This window comes from Mus caroli, chromosome X, assembly GCF_900094665.2.
Source record: "Mus caroli chromosome X, CAROLI_EIJ_v1.1, whole genome shotgun sequence".
NCBI lineage: Eukaryota > Metazoa > Chordata > Mammalia > Rodentia > Muridae > Mus > Mus caroli.
The window spans coordinates 150,830,150-150,853,788 of record NC_034589.1 but is presented as its reverse complement, the minus strand read 5'-3'; the positions used below and the strand labels follow the sequence as shown (position 1 = coordinate 150,853,788).

The following is a 23,639-nucleotide window of genomic DNA, read 5'->3' as shown; positions in this document are numbered from 1 at the left end:
GGTGCACAGGCTGTGACATCAGCATGGAGGACAGAGGACAATTTGCTGAGTCTTGTCCCTTACAGTGTGGGATCTGGTGGATCGAACTTGGGTCCTCAGATGTGGTAACAAGTGATTTCTAACCCACTGACCCATCTCCCTGGCTCCTACTAACCTTTCTGTTTCTGTTTTAGTCTATTCTAAGCATTTCATATAAATAGACCAATGGCGAATGTGTGCTTTTGAGTGTCTTTTTCATTTAGTATAATGTTCTGAAGGTACTTCTTTAGTACAGAATAGTTTTAATTGTATGGATATGCTACATTTTGTTCATTTCTCCCTCCTTATTGCATATTTTGACTATTATGAACCTATATGAGTAAGTGTTTTATATGGGTAAATATGATTATTTCTCTTTGCAATGTATTTACTAGTGGAATTGTTGGATTGTACCATAACTCTGCTAAACTTTTGAGGAATCACCGAACTGCATTATTTCAGTTCTCCAAGCAGGAATGTATAACGGCTGCTGTTTCCTCATATTCCTGATTGCCCTGGCTCATGTCATTTTCATTTTAGCCATCCTAGTGGGATGCACTTGTTTCTCATGACGGTTTCCGTTTGAAAATGACCAGTGATGCTGAACATTTTTCTCATTTGCTAGTTAGCTATTTGTGTATTTCCATTGGTGAAATATTTATTAAAATCTTATGTCCATTTTTATTTGCTTTTTTGTTTCTTCTTGGTGTTTTAAGCAAGTGCTTTACCACTGAGCTATGTCTTCAGTTAGCTTTTTCAGTGACATTTTGGATTTATTTTGTCTGAATTGTTTTATTCCTAGACCATTTTCATATGTAACACAGTCAAGATAGGAGAAGACAATAAAATAAATGCCCTATTAAGATATAATTTCTGGTCGGGCAGTGGTGGCACACGCCTTTAATCCCAGCACTTGGGAGGCAGAGGCAGGTGGATTTCTGAGTTCCAGGACAGCCAGGGCTACACAGAGAGACCCAGTCTCTAAAAACAAACAAACAAACAAAAAAAACCCAACAACAACAATAACAAAAAAACCAAAAAAAAAAAAAAAGATATAATTTCTGGCCACGTTTGGATTGTCAACTGTTTGCTATGTGGAGACTAGAGGATCCTAAGTTCAAGGCCATTCTGGTCTATGGACTGATTTTAAGACTAACCGGGAAAACTGGATGAAACCCTGTCTCAAAAGAGAAACAGCAAAGCACAATGGGATATTGTTTAGTGGTATAGCCAGATGCCTAGAATGCTCTGAGGATCTAGGTCCAGTCCCCAGCAGTGTAAAAATGGGATATTGTTTAGTGGTATAGCCAGATGCCTAGAATGCTCTGAGGATCTAGGTCCAGTCCCCAGCAGTGTAAAAATGGGATATTGTTTAGTGGTATAGCCAGATGCCTAGAATGCTCTGAGGATCTAGGTCCAGTCCCCAGCAGTGTAAAAAAGAAGACTTTGATAATTTATTAGAGATAATAGACTATGAATAGGGGCTTTCATTGAACTGTGGAAAATCACCTCTTAGGATAGGAATGCATGCCATATCAAACCGATTAAAGGAGCTGTTAGCTACCCTTTTAGAAGAAACAGCTAAAATGTAAATGTAGACTATGTACTAGTCTACAGAAAATGATACCATATAAATCAAAAAGTGAGAGGGCCTTGTGAGATTTCCTCCTTCCACATCGGAATGTCAGCCAGTATTATCATTAGCTTACCCCTAGATGAAGAGCTACAAGAAGTGAATGCCTGCTAAGAGACGAAGGATCAGCCTTCTCTAGGGACCAGATCCCTGATAGGCTATTCAGTTCCAAGTGGTCATGTAAACAACACTAATGGACTTAGAAAGCTGTGTCATATATCCATATATCCATACATCTATATGTTCATAACAATAATTATGAAAGGAGAGGCCATGGATTTGAATGGGAGTGGGGAGGCCATAGGAGGATTTGGGGGAGAGCATGTGAGAGAAATGATATAAAGACAGCACTTAGATATGAACTTCTCAATACCTAAATTAAAAACAAAGGGAAAGATTGGAACTTCATGTACACAATGTAAAAGTAAAACATGGCCCTTTTAGAGAAATGCATCTAAAGTTTCTTCCTGCATTCTAGAATTTAAACAATATCCATGAATGTATCATTCAGCTGCTATTTGGTTTAAATGGACTTAGCCTGAGAAATGTTATAGTTTTTGCTATTTTTTACAGAGAAAATATTTTCCAGTTTATCACACAACTCAGTGGGTGTTTGAGCTGTTTGTCTAGTGGTTTATCTGTAGTGATACATAAGATCTTTTTACTTTCAAGTGATTCAGTATATATTACATTATGCTATAACCGTGACATCAACACTGGAAGAATCACCTAGATGAGGCGTGTTGGACCGTAGATCACGTTCTCACCTAGTAGTGCTACGACATTTTGGAACCATTTAAAACTAGAAGCATGGCTTTGAGTTCTGAGAAGTAATCGAAAGTTAACCACTGGACCAAAGACCTCTATGCTTTTATTCACCATCCTTGCATTTTTCCACTGATCTCTGAAGTTTTGGATCTATTTAAAATGTATGTAATACCAAAGTATATTTGGTGACAAGTCAATCTGTCACTCTTCTCTCTGTCTACCTAGCTATTTTTCATTTTTAGATACCTTTGCAGACCTTGCACATAAAGATGGCACAAATATGAATATATTTTATCCTTTAACCACGGCAGATGCCTTAGAGTACATACTTTTCAGCTTTGTCTAGTATATTAATCTAGTAAGACCAATATAATTGCACATGTTTTTGATGTTTTGATACATGCATAGAGACACACACACATTGTAAAATTATTACCACAGTCAAGCCAAGTAGTTCCTCAGTCACCTTACACAGTGGCTTTGTTTTAGTGGAGATTTAAGATCTGTTCTCTGGGCAGTTTTTAAACCCACTATATTCTACTAATACTATAGTTAGAGTACATATTGGGAAAGCTTAGTATAATTACTAGACTTTGAACTATTTGAAAACAATTCAAATGTGATCAATTTGAGTATTCAATTGATTTACTGAGAACTTTTCTTTTTGCATTAATCAATTCACTTTGCATCCCTAGCACAGCTCCCTCCTCTCTTCCCAGTTCTATCCTTTCAAGCTCCTCCTCTACTTCCTTCCCTCCCTCTCCTCAGAAAAGGCGAAACACCTTATGGGTACCAACTCACCCTGTTCTTATCTATGAGTTAGGGGATTTTTTTTTTGAGTCTCACTATGTAGCCTTGGCTGTCATAGAACTCACTATGTAGACCAGGCTGGCCTCAAACTCACAGAGATCCACCTGCTCTTCCAGAGGACCTGGGATCAATTCCCAGGGCACCCACATGGCAGCTCACATCTGTCTGTAATTTCAGTTCTGGGGGACCTAATACCCTCACACAGACACACATGCAGGCAAAACACCAATGCACATAAAAATGAAAATAAATAAATCTTTAAAGAAGAGGGGCTGCCACCGTGTCCAGCTTTAGGAGAAAAACTTTATCTGCTCATCTATAAACATCTACAATGAGGAGGATGGACATCCACTACATAACAGATCCTGGCAAGTACTCGCACTGTAGGCCCACTTATCACAGCCTCTCCCTGTTTGTGAAAAAGGCTTGAAAGGCTTGATTCTTGGCTGACTGGACAAATGGAAAAAAGTCTCTGCCTGACTCCCAGTCAAGATTCAAATTCAAACTACCATTCACTAATAAGCCTTGATTTGAATTTTTGTTTCTCAAATCTATGTCTTTCCTCTATGTATGTAAATATTTTAGTGCAAATTTACTTGTACCTCATTAGGAAACCAAATTAGTAAAGTAGATTAAATGTCAGAACTTACTGAAGACATACATTTTGGACATGAACTATAACTTTTAAAACATTTTTTCATGTGATTATCACTTATTTTTTTTATTTCAACCCGTATATTTAATTTTCTTTCCCAAGAAGACATCTGTTAAAGACGTGGCTGACTTCCCTGTCCCTACCCAAGATGTGACTACTGCTGATGACAAACAAGGTAGGAAAATAATTCGTTTTATCCTTATAAGGATGTCTTCCTCCATCTCCTCATCGATTTCGCCCTGCACGGGTTCTAGATCATATGAGGGAGGACACTGAGCCATATGCACACTCACTTGGATATATTGTATAGTTTAAGTTGTCAAGTAGCAGTAGGACCTTTTTATTTCTGAATCGCCTTAATTCATTGGTCATTGTTAATCTGAGGGTATTTTGAGGTATTATATTGGATTCTGGTCCCATAGTTAGAAAATGGAAAGAATTGGGAGATTAATATTTAGTGTTGGCATAAATGATTTGGAAAACAGACAGCACTAATGTTCATTTGTATAGAGGTCTAATCCATAAAGAAGTTCTTTCAGACAGAGCGTCAATCTTAAAGCTGTATCTGTTTCTCATTAGTCCTACCGGTGCAAATGTGTGATATGGAGTCCAGTTTCAATTTGCTTATTTAGCTGAGAAGGCAGTCAGCCCAGTGTCCAGTGTTAGAGATACCCTCAGGCATGGGGCACATTGGCCTGTAATATCCACAGTTCAGGAAGGACCCGCTCCTCTAAGGACTGTGTAATTTGCATGATCCTTTTATGACTTACCAGGTCCCTCCCCATATACCATCTTACATACAGGTCTCACAGAACTAGTGCCTTTAAAATCACTCAGCAGTTAGAAATAAGCAGCAAGCTCAGGCAGGCAGTATGAATGATCTGATTTCACAAAAAGAGAAAGAGACCTGGGACAGGAACTAAGAGTTTCTGTCTTAAGCCAGTGTTCCATCTGTTAAATCAATTCACCACTCACAAGTGGAAGAAGCCCATCTGAAGTGAAGCCATTTCAGGTTTTACCATTGAGCCCTGCCATTAATTCAGCCTCACAGAGACATTAAACATGAAAAAGTTTTCCATTAAGCATGGAAGGTTCCATACTTTTGACACTGCCTACAGCTGGTCACTCTCATAACTTACAAGCCATTGCCTTAACTACAAAACCCTTAAAAAATATTAAAACATGGGTTTAAATTCCAAATAGTCTTTTGTCAGTGATTGACTGTTAAGAAAGAAAATTAGAGGGCTGGAGAGATGGCTCAGCAGTTAAGAGCACCGACTGCTCTTCTGAAGGTCCTGAGTTCAAATCCCAGCAACCACACGGTGGCTCACAACCATGTGTAATGAGATCTGACGTCCTCTTCTGGTGCATCTGAAGACAGCTACAGTGTACTTAGATATAATAATAAATAAATCTTTTTAAAAAAAAGAAAGCTGACATTAGGCCTTCCTTCTGTCTGTGGAGAACCTGTTTCTGTGCTGTATGAGGTTTTCATTGTTCTAAAAATGCTATAGCAACTCTAGAGGTTTGTAAGACCTTTTTTAAACGGATGGATAGGGATTATTTGTGTTAATGTGATGTATCTCACAATAAAATTTCACAAGACCTTTGTTTTCTTTCTTCTCCTTTCTCTTTCTTCTTGCTTAAACATGAAACAAAATACTACTAGCTTTGAAAAGTACTGTTAACGAATCCTTACCAAAGGACGTATCTGAGGATACAGGTAGGATGAAACCATTTTAATGTATTCTCTATCCAATAATCTAATTGTAAAATCTCAGCTGTTTGGTGACCTGAAGATTGCTGTGTCTGTGATAGTGTGTCTGTTTGTCTCTAAGTTTGTGGCTTGTGGTTTGTAAAACAAGAAGCCTTAGATTTTATATCTTCTCCCTGTCTTCAGTTAGAGGATGACTTTAGGCTCTGCATTTAGATTTCATTCAGTTTGAGTTTAGAAGTACCAAATTGGGACAGTGATTCAGATAAATGCCTGTGCTTTCTGTGTAAAGTAAGGAACTCAGAAGATGGGTTAACTAGAGGCCCAGAGTTGGTATTTTCATTGGTAAAATGTCAATCTCAAATATCTTTATAATCCTTCCCTACCAGGAAGATATTGCTTAAACATGGAGCAGATTCCAAGGAGGAACAAAAGGAACTTATGAAGTCAGTTCCTTGGAGAAAACATGTCTGTAAAACCATAGAGAATTTCTGGGCCTAGGTTTTCTTTTTTTTTTTTTTTTTTTTTTTTTTTTTTTTTTTTTTTTTTTTTTTTTTTTTTTTTTTGGTTTTTCGAGACAGGGTTTCTCTGTGTAGCCCTGGCTGTCCTGGAACTCACTCTGTAGACCAGGCTGGCCTCAAACTAAGAAATCTGCCTGCCTCTGCCTCCCAAGTGCTGGGATTAAAGGCGTGCGCCACCACTTCCCGACAGGGCCCTTGTTTTCAACTCTTTCTTTAAAACCTGTTTGTTTGTTTGTTTGTTTATTTATTTATTTATTTTTATGTGTGTATATGTATATGCCTGAGCACATATATGTGCCTTATATATGTGCAGTGCCCATGGATGTCAATAAGAGGTGTTGGATTCCTGGAACTGGAATTACAGATGGTTGTGAGCTGCCATGTGTGTGCTGGGATCTAAACCCAGGTCTCCTGCAAGAATAATAAGCTATCTCTCTAGCTACCTTTAGCTCTCTCTTAATGGAGCCATCACTGAAGCAAGATAAACCCTGTTAAAATTCAAGTGGCTCCAGAAAGCATTTTTATTTAGATCTTTGGTTTTGAGGCTCAGAATGAAGTTTCTCCTTTTTTCTTTATTATTATTGGCCTTGCATATTTCGAATGTAAATAATGTTTCTTCTGGTTGACTATCATCCTGAGCTTATTTGTTTAAAGTTTCAACAAAGGAATCAGTAGACTACTGAAGCTTATGCTTATATTTCCTAAATACTAAGTTCCTTTGAAGTTTAAAAGCAAAAGTAGGATGGAGAAAGAGGAAATAGGACTGCATAGAAGACATCCCAGCCCCCAGGTGATTTTGCTATGTGGCTTATTTGGAAACCACTGCCTCCAAAAAGCAATGCTGCAAAATAGGAAATTAAGATGGTAAATTAATCATGACTCTAAAATCAGTGGGAATTCTCAAGCCTGATTTTGACTTTTGAAATGTATTTTGATCCATTCTTCACAGGGGAAGTGTTCTATTTCCATAGGCCAATTCTGAGCATCTCTGATTGTGGATGTTAAGGTAGATGCTTTGTAAATTTCATGACGTGGTATTAGTAAAAGCTATTTCAATTGGAGTGTTAATTTAACGCTTCTCCTATAGGCTTTGGGAATCCTAAATTTTTCTATTTGTTCCAGAGATTTCAGCACGAGATTAAGTGTTCTCTGAGGCATGAGCCTCGGTTTTCATTTTTAACATTCTTTGACTAGGACTTGGCACCACCAGATAAAACCTAACAGGTGTGCCACAGCACATGAAGTATATCTAAATTTGTTTCCCACTGCCTGGGAACATGCTGTGTGATTTTTGATTTATTCTTCCTACTGCTGCCCCCTTCTGGATATGATGCAATCTCTCATCTCAAACATATTTAATAGCCTGTTTCCTGGGAAGTCACCACAGTTTCCCCTAGGAGATAGGAGAGTCACAAGATGGTAATTATAATTCTGGTAGTCAGTGTACTGGAGACAGTTCCTCTCAGCTCCATTGCAGGCTTTTAGGTTAATCATTAGGTCTGTGTCATCTCTGTCTCATTTCCTGGAAAGATGATGAAAGATAACGTGCCTGGAGTGCTCCAGGAAGTTGTTATTTTCCCCTCTCTCCAGCTAAATGAGAAGCTGTGATCCATCCATTGGCTTTTGCTTGAGCTTGCAACATAGTGTGCCCTTGCTATTTTTGCAGATACTCACATGCACTGGGGAACTGAGTCAGGCTGTCCAGGTGGCAGATGGAAGACTAAACTAGCCTGGTACTGTTGAGGCTTTTGTGGTCTGAAACTTGGGCCAACTTACCTTGGATACATCTTTGCAGGTAGAGAGGAAAAGTATGTCTCTGCTCTGCTTATTATTACTATACATGGTGGTAGTACTGCTGCTAGCAGTGAAGGTGATGTGCTGGGTGATAGATGAGGGGTGCCAGTCATCAGGGAATGGAGATTCCTTTCCTTGTCAAACATTTTTGACATACTCTCACCCTTTTAGTTATTGAATGCATATGTGTTAGTGGAGTCTAGAATGTCTAACATGCCTCATGTTCCAGTCTAGCTGAATTCAGTCACACATAGTGCACGGTAGTAGTTGTCATCTTGCTTCTGGATCATGGTGAAGTGTTCCTGTGCAGCATGGTCTCCAGATTGCTGTGGGCAGTTCCAGGTGCTGTTCCGTTGCTAGTGAGCAGCTCATGGGCTTTCTGCATCGCAGCCTTTCTTGCCTTCTGCTACCTGCTCCATCTCTATCTCTTTTTATCCTGTAATGAACTAAATTCAGAATCCAGATTTTCAGGCCTAGAATATTAGGGACCTTCCTTTATTTACATCCTCTACAAACGGAACTGCTTGCCATTCTGCAGGACATTCACGTTCCTAGGACTCCAGCCTTCTTCGTTGTCTCTGTGAGAGAGGGCTTGTTTACCAGGTGAGGGAAGGGCAGCTCAGCTGGTTACTGATGCAGAGCACCTGGGGTCTCTGGACCTCCCAACCTGATCTCTGTTCCTTTCTTCATGGCTCATTCACACCCTTACTCCATTTGTCTGTCTGCCTGTCTGTCTGTGTATCTCCCATTAGCAGAGCTCATCCTTGCTTCCACACCCATCCCTGCAGCAGCACAAAGATAATGCTGAAGACAAATGACAAAGGAGTGAACGGTTACCATGGTGTGGTGGTCTGGGAAACAGTGTTTTAGCATGGCTAGGACTTTTGCTCCCGAAATATTTCTGGAAAGCAGTGAGTCTTGAAGGAGAAGAAGGGCATGGAGGAGCAGTGGCAGGCCTACTCAGAGGCAGGCTCCAGCACTGCAGGGAGTCTGGGCACAGGTTTGCCTCCTAGCTCCAGGGCAGTCTGGCTGAGGAGGGTTGCCTTTCTTTGCTTCCTGGAGTTTGGTAGGGACGGACGGACAGATGGTTTGTTCCTTCTTTGCCTAGGTGTGTGTGCATGATATGAACAAGGAGAGTCTCAGTCTTGTTAGCTTTTCCATACTTTTGCTGGTGAGGAGGGACCTATGGCACCATTTCACTTGGAAGCTGAGGCATGCCTGGGCTCACTAGGTTAGGAGAATTTTTTTTTTAATGCAGCTGGCCATATGTAAGTAAAGTCTCGCTCTCTAGGGAGCTCTCTTTTGTGTTTCCACTTATTTGTGGAAGGTACCTTTAGAACCTCAGAGCTCTGCTATGTTTTTGCAAACACTGCAAATGTTTATCATAACAATCCACAGGAAGAGTGCAATGTCTCTTTGTTTCACATATTTATCCAAAAGAAAGTATCTTGCTATGCTATCCCATCCTCATTCACACTGTTCTAAAGACAAAAGCCTCCTCTGGTATGAAGCAGCGTAGATTGATGATGGTCATTAAAACCCTTGGGTTAGACAAGCAAGGAAGAAAGGGAGCTGAAAGTATCATAAATGCCAGCAAGGCACAAAGCAAACTCCCCACTACTTCCGATGGCCTCTGATAGTGAGTGCATGAGCTTCTGATTTAGGTTTCATTAGGAAAAGTGTGCTTGGAACACATTTTAATCCATCATATTCTTTGTATGATTTGGTTGCAAAGACAGGGGAATGAACCAGAGTATTTTCTCTTTCATATTTTTATAGAGGGAGGTTTTTGAGATAGGGTTTCATTCTGTAGGTTAGCCAAGCTATTCTGGAATTTACCGTGTAGCCCAGGCTGCCCTCAAACCCATGATGATATTCCTGAGCCAGCTTTCCAAGTGCTGGGATCATAAGCATGGGCAGCCACGTCTGGCTATGGGTATTTTCTTATAGGAAAAGCTGCACACCTTGTTACTTTGTTTTGTAAGAGCTCAGCTTTCTCATGACCATGGTAACCATGGTGCTCTACGCATGCACACATGTATGTACACAAATGTGTACATACACACACATGCATGGATGTGCACAGGCTCTCATTAAATTAGTCTTGGCTGGCTTAACTCAATATATAGACAAAGCTGGCCTTGAACTTGTGGCAGTCCTCCTGCTTCTGTGTCTAGAATTCAGGTATTAGCCACTATATCTGACTCTGGCAATATTCTATAGTTACAGAAGATATGCAGCTAGATATATTCCTAACCTTCGTGGGAGACTGGTTTCAAGTCTATTATTAGACTATCATGAGAGACCAAGAAGCCCTCAGGTGGGAATCTATCATATAAAAAGACAAACTCATAAGTGGGTTGTCTTTTTATCTTGGAATGTCTCCATTAATCCATTTAGACTTAAAACAATTTTAGACTTGAGAATGGTCTCTCAGTGTTTCTATGAAAGAAAACTTGCTGGACTTCTTTCCCTCTCTTGCCTTTAACTTTAAAAATAAAATAAGAATTATCATAGTGTGGGAGCCCCTGCATTCTCACATGGGTACACCAACCTCGGTTTTGCTTGTTGCTGCGTTCTGTACTAGCCTACGTGCTACCTACTACCCTGATTAGCTGAGAAATGAGAAGCCAAGCAACCAACAAATAATCTTTTGTTTCAGCAACTTCTAAGGACTACAACAGTCTCAAAGCAAGACCAAGATCCAGGTAGTGTTTATTTAATTTCTCATTTGGTGCCTGTTGTGCCTTTTCCCTGCCTAGAAGTAAATAAAAATTCCCCAAACCACATCCAAATCACTATCTGGTTTACTTTTAGATTTAAATCTAAAGATGTGGGTCATTTCACTTCTCAAGAGTGGCCTGCCTTGATTACACAGCGATGCTGGAGAGCCTTTTAGTCTTTGTGGGCATTAGTGCTAGAAGATGGTGGCTAGTGTTATTTGGACCCCTGACAGGAAGTAGTTTGTGTAACATGACTGAGCTGGGGTAGGATGATAAGTAATAGAGGTGTATAGCTTTGTTAAGAGAGAACTATGGTTGAAAGGCAACAACTAACATTTCTGTGAATGTGAACACCGAAGCAGTAAGAACTCTGGAACAGAAAATCTATAGAAGGGAAAATGTTTATGGTGACTTCAAGGAGGCACCGGGCTTCAGGTAAGCACTACCTAGAGTCTGTGTGAGCCATTCTTGGTGTCTTTTCTCAGCTTCACAGTTTTAAAATAGCCATCAACAAAAGAGGAAGAACCAAGAGAACAGAGTATGGCTGTTATCAGACTTGGAATGGAGGAGCAGAGGGGAAATCCAGAGACACCGAAAGAGCTAGGACACTGAAGACAAGAAATATTGGGGCCACTTTTAAGCAGTAGAGCTGTAGTGTAGTATGGGCTACCATGTGGTTGGTTGTGTTTTTTGTTTGTTTGTTTGCTTTGCTTGGCTCTAACCCTCAGGGACTTCTTTTCCTCCTTCAGCTTCAGCTCCTCTCCACCACTCCGCTAGTTGATTTAAACCATATCATATTTGATGCACTTGAAAGCTAAGGAATACTACCTAAATGCAAATCAAACAATTTAGGCTTCACTTTCTTGTTCATATAAGCCACAGATACTTAATATATATTTCAAACAACAACTTGAGTAAAAAGAGAAGTATGGTCACGTTTTCTTTGGTGAGCATATTTAATCATTCTGTTTTCTTTTAAGGATTGGCAGATTCTTTACATATTAGTCTGTACTACCTTTGGGATACAGAAATGATAATATTAACCTACTTTTACAATAAGAAAGGCCTTCCATGGGCTGCAGAGATGGCTTGCTCAGTGGTTAAGAGCACTGATTGCTCTTCCACAGGTCCTGAGTTCAATTCCCAGCGACCACATGGTAGCTCACAACCATCTGTAATGAGATCTGATGCCCTCTTCTGGGGTGCCTGGAGATAGCAACAATGTACTCATATACATAAACAAACAAACAAACAAACAAACAAATAATCTCTTTTTAAAAAAGAAAGGCCTTCCATGAATTGCAGAAATGAGCTGATGTATACTGTATTAGCCACAAACTGAACTTCATAAATATGGCTTTGATATATACGATATTAGCCATTGAATTGAACTTCATAATATAGCTTTTGATGAGTCCTTCTTTCCCCTCACTATGAGTGAAAGTACAAAATCCCAAAGGCACATCCTCCACTAGTTATGGACTGGATAAATTTAATGTATTATTCTTTCAGAGGTTGGACCCTTGGTCCAATATGGATAATTTTATTTTCCTTATTTCTAATGGATTATTTACTGAGATCAAGACTGTCAAACCATCTTTATTCTTATTTGTCAAGTGGTAAGAATTTGTAGAAGTATAAGGGTAAGAGGGAAAATGACCATTCTGCTATGATGTTGTCCACCATTTTGCCGATCCCTTACACATTATGTTTTGGTTTACCTGGTCACAGTCATGCCATACAGTCTTACTTATTTGATATTGATTACCTTTCCATGTAAAAATATAAACATGGAGATCATATACAGGAAGGAAGTGTGGGATAGTATGTATATGTATGTACATATATGAGTATGGGATAGTATGTATATATGTGTACAAGCATGTGCATGCTCACACAAACTGATACACTTATGTTTCTATACTTATTTTTTCTTCCTTGAGTAGAACATGTCACCAAAGCTGTACATGGCATAGAAAGCTTTTTTTTTTTTTTTTTTTTTTTTTTTTTTTTTTTTTTTTTTTTTAACTTCTAGCTAGGAACTCTAGCTTACTTGATGAACAATTGTTGATTCCCTTTGGTTCTGTTTGACAGAGTTAGAGAACTTTTCCCTTAGCTCTAGTCTTTGTTTGCCTTGTCTGTCTAGCCAGATACAGTACAAGAATCAAACAAAGAGAATTTCCCCATACCATTATTATGGTTGTCTTAAAGACTGCTTCCTTGCAAGACAAACAAAACCTGTAGACACCACTGAGAGACCTCTGAGAAGCTTTTGTTTTTTGAAAAGAAAAGCCTTGCCTAGCAACATTTGACTATGAATTGGACCTCTTGGGACCCTGCCCCTCCCTGATGAACTACAGGTTACTGGTGGATTCTGGAAGAAGAGCAGCCATTGTGTTTAGTTGCATACCCAGCAAGGAGTTCACCAGGCACGAATGGAAAGTTTCAAGTCTGTAGTCAACACACGGAAACCTCAGTGGGTCTAATGAGCAAAGAAACCAAACAAAATAACAAGCAAAAAACCTCATGAATGTGGGAAGGAGACTTGGGAAGAAGCAAGAATAGTAGAAATGGGAGGGAATTTAGAGAGGGGGCTGTAATAATCCACATGCACAATACACATATATGAAGTGGTCAAAGAGCAAACCTAACAAAAGTTCAAAGCAAGCAAAACTTTGCTTTGTCAAAAACAGCTTTACCAAAACTAAAGGAGTTTAATAGCCATCGATCAACTCTAATTTAGTAAGAACTGTTGTAATAGCTAATTACAAAAGCAAGTTTCCTGAAGGTAATTTCTTTCTCAGATGTATCTTGCTTCAGAGGTAATTTTCTGCTTTCTGCTTTGTCATGAAGTCAGCTGAGAAAGTGAACAGCAGAGATGGACACATATCTCCGTGTTTTTCCTGATCATCATATTGGGAACTCGTCCGTATTAATAAACCAAAAAGTATGGTATTGAATTAACATAGAAAACAAGTATGTTGCCAATATCCTAGCTACTACTCCAGGAAGATTTATTCTCTGTTTCACAAGCACTGAACCAACACCTTAAAAACTGAAACAGATCAGTGTTTGCAAGATTCTGGCTTTTTCTTCCATTTTCTTTAAATGCTATTATTATAGTGTCAGAAGTCACCAAGTTAGCTGTGCTTTGCTTCACTTTAAAGCACTTTAAAGAAAGTTCAAATTAAGCCTTTGCTTTGAAAATTTCCATAAACCCTCTTAGGTCAAGGCTGGCTTACCTCCTGAAGCTGATTGCTGTGTTTTCCTTTCTGAAGCATCATTTGTGGTATAAGCCTTGTGTTTGAGTTCTTGGAAGGTGTGGTTGTCTCAATTCCACATGTGCCTGCCATTACACTGCGAGTAAACCAGGGTTTTAATCAGTTAATACCATGAAGCCCTTTTCCTCAAACACAGAAGGCTGCAAGCTGAAAGGCTTATTTACACATTGTTCTTATTAACAACTATCACAGAAACTGATTTGAATTTATATAAACCATTTTTGGAGAAGTTGTAAATTTAAGCCTATTATATACTAAGGGCAAAAGATCCCAGTCATGGCTGGGGTTGGACAATTATTATACGCAATGGCATTTAAGGGACAGTAGAATTTCTAGCTGCCTTTTGGCACCTTGCCTGTTCTCTGCAGTCATTTTGACATTGGGGTATTCTCTGTTTCCACCCAGCTTCAGGGAATAAAGCTCTGCTCTTTTGCTCTGACCTTCCCTTATTTTGCTACAGATCTTACTCTAGCACCTCCATAGAAGAGGCCATGAAAAGGGGTGAGGACCCTCCCACCCCACCGCCACGGCCACAGAAAACCCATTCCAGAGCCTCCTCCTTGGATCTGAATAAAGTCTTCCTGCCCAGTGCTCCAGGTGAAGTGTCCCTCTGCATCCACCCAAGCTGTTCCCTTGCCTGTTGGAGCCAATACACATACATCCCTGCTGCAAAGGCCTCTGTGTTAGGGAAAAGAGCAGACAGACCTGGCAGCTTTCCTGGCCATGCAAGTCTTTATGTTGCTATGATATTCTTGGGCAGGAAAAAAAAATCCCAGACAGATACATAGCATATGGGGCTGGAGACTTTCCCACACTGTCGAGAATCAAGAATTATGAAGTTCTTTTTTTTTTTTTTTTTTTAAGTAGGAGAATAAAAATGCTTCAACTGCAGACTGCCCACTGTGAGCCTGCCTGGCTGCAGTCTTGTCCTCTATATCATGGTAATTTTCAAGTAAGATCACTGCTATTTTCCTGAGACATTATGTGTGTTTTTGAGGTCAGAGCTCAGTGATCAGCCCCTGGCCATTTATCCTTGTGTTCTTAGGGTTCAATTCAGAAGACTGCAACTGTGAGTGATGTTTGGGTGGTAGGTAGGGGTATAGAGCCCACAAGTGGGCCTTGTGGGTGGGCTGCTTTGGAGTTTCGGGGAATTATTTTTGAGCCAGCAGAGCTGTATAGCTGCACTGGGGCCAGAGGTGTCAGAGAGGACGGCCTTTTCCTTTACTTCCTGTGATGTAGGGTGTGTCTTCCTAGGAAAGCCGAGGATCAAAATGTAGGAAACATGCCTTTGCTTCAGTACAGGTGACAGCAGATTGTCTCAGCCGTCATGAGGGGAGCTACAAGGGCCTTTCCACTGATGTATGTAAGCAAACTATCAATATAATTTCCTGCAATGTTTTCTCGATCTGTATGCAGTTTAAATCAAGGCAGACTTGCCTGGTAGTGATGTGTAGATGATTACCGTTTCTACCAAAGCACAGAGTGTCATTGGCATGACCTCAGTGTCCTCAGAGCTCAGCATGTTCCCTTGTTCTAGTAAATGCTCTTCTCATAGTGAAGGAATAGATTGTTTCTTTAATATACTCAAATTGGGACTTCTCTATGAAACTGAGTCTCTGCAATGAGTTCATCAGATAAAAATTTCTCTTAAATCTTCCACTATACTTTGTTCCAAATTCTGACATAATTTCATAGTGGTTGCTCTTTAGGGTAAGAGTAGCCATAAGTTGATGAGATTATGAAATTTTCACATGGATATAGGATTAGGAACTAGAAGACTCTACTGTGATTACAAGAAGACTAAATAATATGGATAGCTGTATCAGTGTCTTTCCCTTGCATGGACTGAGAATGGAAACGTTATGTGGATCTTAGTGTATTTGGAGCATGGGTAGATGCTTTTTGCCTGTTTGTGTTTCAGAGAGTGAGCTAATCTTTTGCCCCAGATTTTTTAATCTTAAAGTAAGGCCAGTATGTGCACTTGGGATTGTAAAGCTTTGGCTAGCTGATAAACATACTTCAAATATTAACCTGTTTGGCCCATACACCTTAATATGTACCCAAGGCTCACATTTCCATGGATGAAAAGTTCCAGGGGCAGCCCCGACACTTTGTTTGCAAGTGATGAAGATAAAGCCCCAGGACTCCCTTGATGCCAGTGGGTAGTTCTGTGATTCTTTCCAGAAAGTTGTTTTAGAATGCTTACAGAAATATCAGACTACGGTTTAGTTTGTCATAGCACCTATTTGTTAACAAATCTTATATGTTTCTGTCCCCCTGCCCTGTCTAACTTTGCCCATAACTATATAAGATGTACCCTGAAGTTCCCTTCTTAAGGCTGCTTTAGAGAGATTCTGAATTTAGGCAGTGTCTTTTAACATCTTCAAGGGTGACATGTATTTCTTGATGAAAAGTATTTTGGTTTGATAAATGTGTTGGAGAGAACTCTTTCATTATGTCTAGATAAATTTAATAGTTGCATTAAAAATAGCTAACAGCGTACTAGGAAAGATGACCCAATTGTTAAGAGTATGGGTCACTGTTCCAGAGGGACCTAGATTCAGTTCCCAGCACCCACATGGCTACTCATAAGTATCTGTAACTCCAGTTCCAGGGCATCCAACACTCTCTGGCCTCCATGGACACTGCGTGCATGTGGCTCACAGACTTATATGCAGGCAAAGTACATTCACACAAATGATGATGATAATAATAATAATAATAATAATAATAATAATAATAAATAGCTGGGCAGAGAGATCTGCATTCATAGCCCAATTCCACTGTCTTTTAAGAATAGGTGTACACAACTGGATATTTTTTTGTTTTGTTTTCATATAGGGTCTCACTATTTAGGCCAGGCTGGCCTCAGAATCACTATGTAGTCTCAGGGTAGTCTAGAACTTTTAGGGGACTCCTTCTGCATTAGTTTCTCAAGTACTTACAGAGAAGGCTTACAGAAATGAACTTTTAACAAGCAGTTTAAATTTATCTCATGAGGAATAGAATGTTTCTATAGTCTAAAAGGCAGGTGTTATCATTGTGTCTTAGGTTTCTATTGCTGTGATATAGCCCCGAGATCAAGGGAACTTACAGAAGGGCTTACAGTTCTAAAGGAATAAGACCAGTCATCACCATGGTGGTTGCAGAAGTGGAGCAGCAAGCAGAAAACTGGCAGCTTACATCTTAAACCACAAGCAGGAAACAGAGAGAAACCCGAAAAAGCACAGTCTCTCAAGCTCTCAAAACCTGTCCTTAGTGACATACTTCCCCCTCCAGTAAGGCCACACTTCTTAGGCTTGCCTAAACAGGGCCACCAGCAGGGCCAAGTATTCAAATGCCTGAGAATAGGAGGGACATCTCACTCAAACCACCATACATTGCATCTACTTAATTTGTTTCTGTTTGTTCATTCTTACAGAAAAGTACAAGAGGTTTTCTAAATTGCACATAATTTTATTATGTTCTGTATTTCTAGAAAATATTTAAAATGTGATGAACCAGAAATGCCTAAAGTAGAGAGAGACTAAACATAGCAGAGGAGTCTGCCTGAGAGAACTTCTATGACCATGCTCATTGCACTTGTCTTTAGACAAACAGGATCAGATTACACTTGCTGTTCTATGTTCTGTCCTTTCTAATTAGCCTTTCCCCCCCTATTTCACAGTGAAAAAATGTATCGTTCTTTTTAATGGATGCATGATATGGATGTACAATAGTTGATTATGCATTGGTGGAAAAATTTCCCCCAACAGACACAAACCTTCTTTTCCTCCCCCACAATCCCCCTTTGCTCCAACATATAAGAAGGACACATGCTCCACTATGTTCATAGCAGTCTTATTTATAATAGCCAGAAGCTGGAAAGAACCCAGATGCCTCTCAACAGAGGAATGGATACAGAAAATGTGGTACATTTACACAATGGAGTACTATGCAGCTATTTAAAACAATGAATTTATGACATTCTTAAGCAAATGGATGGATCTGGAGGATATCATCTATAGTGAGGTAACCCAATCACAAAAGAAGTCATTAGATATGCACCCACTGATAAGTGGATATTAGCCCAGAAACTTAGAATACCCAAGATACAACTTCCAAAACACAAGNAAATCAAGAAGGAAGACCAACNCNNGGATACTTCATTCCTCCCTAGAATAGGGAATAAAATATCCGTGGAAGGAGTTGCAGANACAAAGTTTGGAGCTAAGATGAAAGGATGGACCATCCAGAGACTGCCCAACCCAGGGGTCCATCCCATAGTCAGCCACCAAACGCAGACACTATTGCATATGCCAGCAAGATTTTGCTGAAAGGACCCTGATATAGCTGTCTCCTGTGAGGCTATGCCAGTGCCTGGCAAATACAGAAGTGGATGCTCACAGTCATCTATAGGATGGAACAAAGGGCCCCCAATGTAGGAGCTAGAGAAAGTACCCAAGAGCTGAAGGGGTCTACAACCCTATAGGTGGAACAACAATATGAACTAACCAGTACCCCCAGAGCTCGTGTCTCTAGCTGCATATGTAGCAGAAGATGGTCTAGCTGGCCATCATTGGGAAGAGAGGCCCCTTGTCTTGCAAAGATTATATGCCCCAGTACAGGGGAAAGCCAGGGCCAAGAAGTGGGAGTGAGTGGGTAGGGGAACAGGGCGGGGGGTGGGGGGCGGGGGGTGGGGGAGAGGGTATAGGGGATTTTTGGGATAGCATTTGAAATGTAAATGAAGAAAATATCCAATAAAAAAAGAAAAAAAATAACATGGAAAGGAAATTGGTTGGAGGGGCTAGAGAAGTGGCCCAGCAGCAAAGATCACTGGCTACTCTGTCTAGTACTCAGTACCCACATGGTTGTTCATTGTGGTGGTTTCAATATGCTTAGCCCAAGGAGTGGCACTATTTGGAAGTGTCACTGTGGGTGTAGGCTTTAAGACCCTCATCCTAGCTGCCTGGAAGTCAGTTTTCTCTTAGCTGATTCAGAACAAGAGGTGGAGCTCTCGGCTCCTCCAGCCCCATGCCTACCTAGATGCTGCCATGATCCTGCCTTGATGATAATAGACTGAGCTTCTGAAACTGTAAGCCAGCCCCAATTAAATGTTGTCCTTTATAAGGATTGCCTTGGTCATGGTGTCTGTTCACAGCAGTGAAACCTAAGACACCCATGTAACTCCAGTTCCAGAGGCTCTAACACCCTCTTTGTACTTCCAGCAGTTAAGCGCTCTTCCAGAGGTCCTGCTCTTCCAGAGGTCCTGAGTTCAATTCCCAGCAACCACATGATGGCTCACAACCATCTGTAATGGGACCCAATGCCCTCTTCTGGTGTGTCTAAAGATAACTACAGTGCACTCATATACATAAAATAAATAATTCTTTTTAAAATTGTAAAAAAAGAAGCCTGGTGTGGTGGTATACTACTTTAATCCTAGCTCTTGGGGGTCAGAGGCAGGTGTATTTCTGTGAGTCCAAGACCAGACTGGTCTATGAAGCAAGTTCAAGGCCATCCAGGGTTACACAATGAGAACATTTTTTTGTTGTTGTTTTTTTGAGACAGGGTTTCTCTGTGTAGCCCTGGCTGTCCTGGAACTCACTCTGTAGACCAGGCTGGCCTCGAATTCAGAAATCCACCTGCCTCTGCCTCCCAAGTGCTGGGATTAAAGGCATGCACCACCACTGCCTGGCTGTGAGAACATTTCTTAAGCAAAAACAACCAAAAAAAGGCAGGCAGGCGGCCAGGAAGGAAGGAAGGAAGGAAAAAAATGGATGGAGAGAGAATGCCAAGAAGCAAGCATGCAAGAGGAAATGAAGAGAAACATGAGATAGTTAAAGAAGAGTAATATTTATATCGAACAAGAAGCAACAATGTATAGAAAACAGCAAGCTTGCAAATACTGGAAATAGGTTTCAATTTTGAGAATTGTACAGAAAGTGTGGATATGTAATTTACAGGAGCCCAGGGCTCTAGGAACAGGCAACAAACAAGGGTGGGCTTTCATTGGAGAAGGTTATATGATTGGATCAGATAATTTGTTATAGCTAATCCAGGTTTTAAAGCCATCTACTCAGAGTCTCACACAACTGCCATCTTTGAAAGACAATATAAATGTGTGAGGATGAGCCCATCACATGCATGTACAAATACATAAGTAGATGTAATAATCATGTAGAGTGTGATGCAGATCTACAAAATAGAGGCAGGTAAGCCTGAGGCCTGTTTGATGATGGTTTGGTTTTGTAGGTCTGCTATTGTAGCCATGAAACATCTATTACTGAAATTCCTATAAGAAAAATCACATGCTGAGGCCAATCCCTTTTACAATTGAACTGGCTTTTATCATTACAATGGTGAATCTTTTTTCCATGAAATGTTTTTTTCCCTCTTCTACTGGATGGAACTTCCCCTCCTACTCTTGACTCTGACCTGTTCTTCCAAAGCCATGCCTACGGTTTACAGCATGTGGTTTCCATGGTGATGGTAAAAAGCTTTCATTCTACCTTTATCACAACAGTCCTATCTATTCTTGTAATTGAGAATCCTGGCAGAAGCACAAAGACTGTGAGGAGTTATAGCTACCCTTTAAAAATTTAGATTAGGGACTTCCACTTCTTCCACTCTGACCAAGGGAACAAAAACTGGTCTCATGGATACATTTAGCTATGAAACAGGGTAGTTATTTTCTAATGGCACTGTTTTATTTTAAAAGAGGAGGGTGGATATTGATGGACAGCCTTTTCTACCATACCTCATATGGCCTCATCCATTAAGAGCCACACATTAGAACCATTCAAACAAAATTCTTACATCATGAATGGTTCCCACCCATGATGGTTGGTGCTACGTTCCAGCTAGACAGAATCTGGAGTTACCTTGGAAGGGAATTCCTGCTGTTGTGACCTGTCTCTTATAACGGACTGTAACCTGGAACTGCAAGCTATGATAAGCCCTTTCTTCTTTAAGTTGCTTTTGTCAGAGTGGTTTTTTTTTTTTAATCATAGGAAAAGAAAAGAAAGATGCTACCTTTGCTTTAAAAATATTGATAATAAAATTCATCCCATAATTAAAATTACAATTCATCCATACCATAAAATGAAGCTCTTCGAAAGAATGATGTCTGTGTACTACATAGAAAACATCTGAGATAAATTAAGCAACAAAGACACATTGCAGAATATTTGTGCTTGTAAATGTATAGATAATTCCAAGAAGAATACTTATATTTATTTTTGAGATAGGTCTCAAGACCTGTAACCCAGGTTTATCTGCTTTCACCTTTCAAGTACCGAGATTACTGTGCCTGGCTCAGGACAACTGATACATGGTGCTTGTCTCTAGGAAAAGGAACAGTATGGCTGGGACAGGAATGAGAGACAGTCCTACTTTTCATTCATTCTTTCAAATAGTGCAGCATATATGCATATTACCTATTATGCTGTAAGGTCTAATGGTGGTACATGAGAATCCAGAGCTATTTTTCCTGGCTAAATTCACCCATCTGAAAGTTGCTTACCATTCCAGGATATCTTTATAACCATCTGCTACCACCTCCTGGAATGCAGCTGAAATGACAGAAGCATCCTAGAGCATTCTTTCAGGTAGTGCTATATTCTTCAGACTACTTTTCTGTACCCCTTCAGTATAGGGGGCTGGGGGACTTCCCATAACTTCCCATTGTGAGATGTTTGCTCAGGTAAAACGTCCTGCTGTGGTTCTGGCTTAATGTGGGAGGTGAGTGTTCATTACTCAGTGGTGAACTGGTGGAAGTCTGTCCCAGACTTTATATACATGGTTATTTTTCTCTGCGACTTGAGAAATAGGAAACTCCTTGGGTATAAGAGATGCTTTCAAAACCAGACTTCATTTTACCTTCTCTGAACGATGTTGGTGAGCTCTGCTTTATAGATCGATTCATGTCTCATTCCTGGAAGAGGTAGTTGTTTCTCTTGGAAATGTCCTACAATTTAGTAGGATTTAGAGTTTAGTAGGATTATGGGATTCCTGCTGCACATTTGGTATTTGAAGCTCATGATACAAATCCAGTTTGAGCAGTTTTATTTGTATAAGTTGAGGTTAAATTTGCCTTTTCAAATGTATACAGCTCAGTGGCCTTTGTATATTTAGCATATTAAATAACCACCCCGACTCTCTAATTTCTGACCGTTTTCAACCTTCCAGAAGAAATCTTCACCCATTACCAGGCATTTCCCAGCTACCCTTTTCTCCCTGCAGTCCCTGGTAACCACCACCATACTTTATATTCTAAATGTTGACCCCTTTCCCTGTCCCCACTCCAAGAGTTCGTCACCCCATAACCTTCCCCTTTGCCTCCTAGAGAGTGCTTCCCTAACCTCTCACCTGCCCACCCCCCACCTCCCCCCCCTGCATTCCCCTTCCCTGGGGAATTCCCCTTACCTGTGCTGGAGCCTCAGATCAGCTTCTTATGCTCTCTGGTTGGTGGCTTAGTCTCTGGGAGCTCCCAGGGGTTAGGATTAGTTGACACTGTTGGTCTTCATATGGGGTTGCCATCCTCTTCAGCTCCTGTTTTTTTGTTTGTTTGTTTGTTTTGTTTTGTTTTAACATAACAAAATACAAGTTAGATACAAGTTAGAGACAAGTTTCTTTTCTGGTCTTTCACATACAAATATCTTCTGTCATTCTGTGGGCTTGTCTTTTGCATTTTTGATAGTATCATTTGAATGCAAACCCTTGAGCGCTTTCATAGGTTCAGCTTACATGATTTTGTCACTTGTGCTTTCAGTATCCCATTGAAGAAATCATTGCCTAGCCCAAGGTTACACATTTCCTTTGCTTCAGAAAGTTTCATGAGTGTGCTTTTAAAACTTGTATCTGGAGTCCATTTCAAGTTATTTGTTGCATATGAGACAGAACTCCAGTTTTATTTTTTGCATACCTTTATTCAGTTTTCCCTGTACCATTTCCTGAAGATTATTAATTTTTGATACTGTGGTGGAAAGTCAGTTAAGTATGTGTTTATTTCTAGAGTCTCAAGTCTATCCCTTTATCTGAACATCACAGTATCTTAGTAATTATGTGTTCATAGTTCTTTTTGAAAATTATTTTATATGTATGATTGTTTTGCCTGCATGTGTGTGCACACATGAGGCCAAAGGGGGACATTATGTCCCCTTAGGCAAGAGTTATAGCTGGTTCTGAGGCACCATGCTGGTGTTTGGGATCAAACCCAGTCCTTCAGCAGAGCAGCCAGAGCTCTTAACTGCTGAGCCATCTCCAGCTCTTTAAAAGGTTTTTCTTGAGATTGCAGTTTAACTGCAAAATGTCACCTTTCCTTTCCTCTCTCCAAACCCTCCCGTACACTCCCAGCTCTCCTGTAAGTTCATAGCTGCTGTAGTATGTTTTGGTGTCAGGAATGACAAGGCTTTCTACTTTTTTCTTTTTAAATATTTTTTATTCATTATTTGGATTCTTTAGTGTTTCCATATAAAATTTAGAATTAGCTTGTCGGTTCCTGCAAGAAAAAAATTTGATTGGAGTTTCAGTAAGGATTGCACCAACATTTAGGTTAAGTTTGATTCATGCTATTCTCTTAATAATATTGTCCTCTACTCCCCAAACACAGAATGACTTTTAATTCATGTAGGTCTTTAAATTGGATTCAGTAGTGTCTTATACCACATAAGCTTTCAGATCTTATACTTATCTTGTTAAATTTAGTCTACTTAGGAACTTTGTTCTTTTTAAATTGTATT

General features: G+C 40.0%; 1 protein-coding gene across 11 annotated transcripts in view; it reads left to right on the top strand.

The window, feature by feature from the left end:
* Reps2 (RALBP1 associated Eps domain containing 2) overlaps positions 1-23,639 on the top strand; it is a 229,181-nt gene that overhangs the window by 123,722 nt on the left and 81,820 nt on the right. For 5 of the 11 annotated variants that reach the window (XM_021152943.2, XM_021152942.2, XM_029473676.1 and 2 more), the window contains 4 exons: positions 3,987-4,059; positions 5,554-5,607; positions 10,576-10,621; positions 14,378-14,514. In XM_021152943.2, coding sequence (XP_021008602.1) covers positions 3,987-4,059; positions 5,554-5,607; positions 10,576-10,621; positions 14,378-14,514 — 310 coding nt within the window. The remainder of the gene's footprint in view (positions 1-3,986; positions 4,060-5,553; positions 5,608-10,575; positions 10,622-14,377; positions 14,515-23,639) is intronic. The other 6 variants (XM_029473672.1, XM_029473671.1, XM_029473673.1 and 3 more) reach the window with 4 other exon arrangements.